Source organism: Neopelma chrysocephalum, unplaced genomic scaffold (assembly GCF_003984885.1).
Source record: "Neopelma chrysocephalum unplaced genomic scaffold, ASM398488v2 Primary Assembly neopelma1_95875, whole genome shotgun sequence".
Taxonomy (NCBI): domain Eukaryota; kingdom Metazoa; phylum Chordata; class Aves; order Passeriformes; family Pipridae; genus Neopelma; species Neopelma chrysocephalum.
The window spans coordinates 2644-7272 of record NW_020924527.1 but is presented as its reverse complement, the minus strand read 5'-3'; the positions used below and the strand labels follow the sequence as shown (position 1 = coordinate 7272).

Here is a 4629-nt window from a genome sequence, read left to right as displayed (position 1 = left end):
TGCCAGGGAACAAGGGACAGGCCAAGGGGAAACGGCCTCAAGCTGGGCCAGGGGAGGGTCAGGTTGGCTATTGGGGAAATTCCTTCCTGGAAAGGGTGGTCAGGCCTTGGAACAGGGTGGAGTCCCCATCCCTAGAGGGATTTCCAAGCCCTGTGGATGTGGCACTTGGGGACGTGGGTCAGTGGTGGCCTTGGCAGTGCTGGCAATGGTTGGACCCCGTGGTCTTAAAGGTCTTTTCCAACCACAGTGATCCCACGATCCTATGAAATAACTTAGTATAAAAGCTCAAAAGGGATGCAGGTTTGAAGCTTTAGGATAAAGTGATTTTCTCCCAACGTGAGGTGAGAGCTCCTCCTCTTCCTGCTCCGTTCTGCAGCTGAACCAGCCTTTTCCTGACGCTCCAAGGAATCCCTGGCACAAAACCCAAATGTGTCACAAAACCCTGTGTGGGTTTTGTAATTTCTTTGGTAGCACAGGGGTGGGGAAGTGTGAGGTGGTGGTTTTCACATTGGAGCAGCCCCTGGAGCTCCATCCTCTTTGCAGTGTCTCTGTAAAATACCCACCAGCTCATGGCTGAGTTCCTGCCACTTTGAGGACGTTCTGTGGGTTTTTCTGCCTTATTCTGATCTGTTTATTTATCCTCTCCCTTTGAGGTTGGCCTGCTCTCTTCGTGGTAGGGTTTAACCGTGCAGTGTGTTAGTACAACATGTGTTTCTGCCTTATTATTGTAATTAGCTGACTTAATTGGGTCTCTGCTCTTCCCAGGCTCTAAGCTGAATCTGGGAGAAGATGGTAAAGTATTGTCCATCTTCCTCAGGCATCCAGGCCTCTCCCAGTTGATGGCTCCAACAAGGATGGATGTTAAATGTAGTAACTTTGTACCATGTGATAACTTCGAAGCACCTCAAAACTACCAGAAAGACCCTAAAAATCCCCCCTCTGCTGTGGTTTGTTGCAGGCACAGCTGAGAGCCTTCATCCCCGAGATGCTGAAGTATTCCACGGGCCGTGGGAAGCCAGGCTGGGGCAAGGAGAGCTGCAAACCCATCTGGTGGCCCGAGGACATCCCCTGGGCCAACGTCCGCAGCGACGTCCGCACGGAGGAGCAGAAGCAGCGGGTGAGTTTTCCCCCCCCTCAAACTGCCCTCAAACCGAGCACAGGGGCTTGCAAACAGTGCTCTGGGAGCAGCTCTTCCCTTCGAGGGGCAGAAGGAAGAGGCTTGGCAGGGAGACTGTCCCATCCTGAGCAGCAGGGAGCTTTGTGTTCCAAGGAAATAGCGCGGCGGAGCCGGGAAAAAGGGAAGAGAACGGGGTGAAGGGGTGGGAGGTGCCAGCTGTGGCCACCACACAGGTGATGTTTCTGTCACAAAGGTCTTCAGAGAAGAAGGCCACCGTGGTGTGGAAGCAGCGGGACCTGTGTGGGGTGATTTAGGACCCGTTGGATGGGGAGGGATTCCAGGTGGGGCTGGGAATGGTGCTGTGGCAGTCGGTGCTCTCCTGAACCAGGATGGTTTTCTCCCCAGAATGGTTTGGGTTGGAAGGGCCCTTTTACAGGTCATCTCATCCTGCAGTGAGCAGGGACATCTTCCCTAGATCCTGTTGCTCTCCAGGGTGATTTCTGAGTCCTGGACAAAGGAGGGGATGAGGAGAGGAATTAATTATCGGGGCCTTTTGTTTGCGAGTTGGATCCAAACCATCCAACAAACCCCAGCAAAGACAAACATCCAAATCCCAGCGGTTCAGAAAACCTTCCCCCCCTGACTCTGCCCTCTCCCCCCCTCGTGCTGGAAGGTGTCCTGGACCCAGGCCCTGAGGACCATCGTGAAGAACTGCTACAAGCAGCACGGGCGCGAGGACCTGCTCTACGCCTTCGAGGACCAGCAGACCCCACAGACCACGACCACGCACAGCATCGCCCACCTGGTGCCCTCCCAGACCGTGGTACAGACCTTCAGCAACCCCGATGGCACCGTGTCCCTCATCCAGGTGAGTGGGACCTCCTGCATTTCCCCATTCCCAGCATGGCTGACTCGGGATTTAATCGTCTGCATCGGGAATTTTTAGGCTTTGTCTGCAGGTCTCACCCCTCGGGTTTGTTAAGCCAACACTCCCACCCAGAGAACCAGTTTTATCTCTCCCTTTTCCCCACTCCCATCCCTTGTTCCCATCCCTTGGATTTCTGAGATTCAGGGATCTGAGTTCAATGAACTCAATGAACAAATCCAGTTCCTGATGTCACCACGCAAGGCCTGTGGTGGCAATGGGAGCAGAGGTGGTGGAACTGCCCTCCTTTAATGGCATAAAACCTAGTTTAATTAACAGATCAGGTATTTCTGTGCCCCCTGGTCTTTAGTTTACACCTGGAATTCATTCCCAATATCCCTGCCCTCCAGCCTGGCCTTGGACACTTCCAGGGATCCAGGAGCAGCCACAGCTTCTCTGAGCAACCTGGGCCAGGGCCTCCCCACCCTCCCAGCCAGGAATGCCTTCCCAATATCCCATCTAGCCCTGCCTTCTGGCACTGGGAAGCCATTCCCTGTGTACTGTCCCTCCATCCCTTGTCCCCAGTCCCTCTCCAGCTCTCCTGGAGCCCCTTTAGGCCCTGCAAGGGGCTCTCAGCTCTCCCTGGAGCCTTCTCTTCTCCAGGTGAACCCCCCCCCAGCTCTCCCAACCTCCCCTTGGACACTCCCAGAGCTGGGGCACCCACAACACCCTCATAGCGAAACCCTTTATCCTTTGCTTTTTTTAACCCAAGTGTCTCTTCCCGTGGATTTTATGGCCTCCCTCCTGCACCAGCAGCCCTTTTCAGCCCCGTTCTGTCGTGTCCCTCAGGTTGGCACCGGCGCCACGGTGGCCACGCTGGCCGACGCCTCCGAGCTGCCCACCACGGTCACCGTGGCACAAGTGAACTACTCCGCGGTGGCCGACGGAGAGGTGAGACCCTGGGGCAGCTCTCTGGGGGGAGCTCAGCGAGTTCAGGCCCCTCTGAACCTCACCCAACATTCCCCACAGCCGGGTGGTCCCAGGGAACGCCAAATTCTGGGGGTCAGCGCCTGCGGGAATGTGGATTTCTGCATGAATTTATGTGTCATTTTATACAGAGAGCGATGAGCTGGGGCTGGTTTGACTCTGCAAACCAAATTCAACAAAATTAACAGAATAACCCAGTTATGGCAGAAGCCTCAGGTGTGAATTCTGCACATTTTTATTCATATCCCCTTGGAAGCCTCACGTCTGAATTTCGTCCGGTTTTGTTTGTGCCTCCTTGGAAACCTTAGGTCTGAATTTCATACAGGATTTTTAATGCTTCCTCTAGATTATCTATGTTGTCTTTTGTTTGGCATTTCAAAGTCTGAACTGCCTAAATCTGAACACTTACACTTGCATACATTTATTTTTCCATTTTTTTTTAATCAAATAATAGAGGGGTTTTTTTGATTTGGTGCTGAACTGTTGTTATTTTGACTCAGGGTTTTACAAACACAGTTATGGTGGAAACCTCAGGTCTGAATTTCATACTTTTTTCTTTTTATACCTCCAATAGATTATTTATTTTGTGTTTTTGTTTGCCATTTCAATATGCCTCCTATACATTATCTATTTTGTATTTTGTTTGGCATTTCAAAATCTGAACACTTGCACTTGCATACATTTATTTTTCCACTTTTTTTTAATCAAATAATAGACTTTTTGGTGGATTTGGTGCTGAACTGTTGTTATTTTGACTCAGGATTGTACAAACACAATTATGGTGGAAGCCTTATGTCTGAATTTCATACTTTTTTCTTTTTATACCCCCAATATATTGTTTATTTTGCCTTTTCTTTGGCATTTCAATATATCTCCTATGGATTATCTATTTTGTATTTTGTTTGGCATTTCAAAATCTGAACACTTACACTTGCATACATTTATTTTTCCATTTTTTTAAATCAAATAATAGAGGGTTTTTTTTATTTGATGCTGAACTGTTGTTATTTTGACTCAGGGTTTTACAAACACAGTTATGGTGGAAGCCTTAGGTCTGAGTTTCATACTTTTTTTTAGTATCTCCCATAGATTATCTTTTTGTCTTTTGTTTGGCATTTCAAAATCTGAACTGCCTAACCCTGAACTCTTACACTTGCACACATTTATTTTTCCACCTTTTATCTATCAAATAACAGACTTTTTCTGTGGATTTGGTGCTGAACTGCTGTTATTTTGACTCAGGACTCTACAGATGGAAACCTTAGGTCTGAATTTCATACTTTTTTCTTTTTATACCTCCTATAGATTATTTATTTTGTGGTTTTGTTTGCCATTTCAATATACCTCCTGTAGATTATCTATTTTGTATTTTGTTTGACATTTCAATGCCTAAATCTGAACACAAACTTCTGTACATTTATTTTTCCACCTTTTTTTTATCAAATAATAGACTTTTTGGTGGATTTGGTGCTGAACTGTTGTTATTTTGACTCAGGGTTGTACAAGCACAGTTATGGTGGAAACCTTAGGTCTGAATCTCATACTTTTTTCTTTTTATACCTCCGATATATTATTTATTTTGCCTTTTCTTTGGCATTTCAATATACCTCCTGTAGATTATCTATTTTGTATTTTGTTTGGCATTTCAGTGCCTAATCCT

At 47.7% G+C, this 4629-nt stretch overlaps 1 protein-coding gene across 1 annotated transcript in view; it reads left to right on the top strand.

Moving 5' to 3' along the window:
• Positions 1 to 243: 243 nt before the first annotated feature.
• LOC113981029 (nuclear respiratory factor 1) overlaps positions 244 to 4629 on the top strand; it is a gene marked incomplete at its 3' end in the record, with an annotated part of 6586 nt that continues 2200 nt past the window's right edge. The window contains exons 1-3 of the mRNA XM_027708268.1: positions 244 to 1117; positions 1791 to 1985; positions 2832 to 2933. Of these exons, the coding sequence (XP_027564069.1) occupies positions 986 to 1117; positions 1791 to 1985; positions 2832 to 2933 (429 nt within the window). The remainder of the gene's footprint in view (positions 1118 to 1790; positions 1986 to 2831; positions 2934 to 4629) is intronic.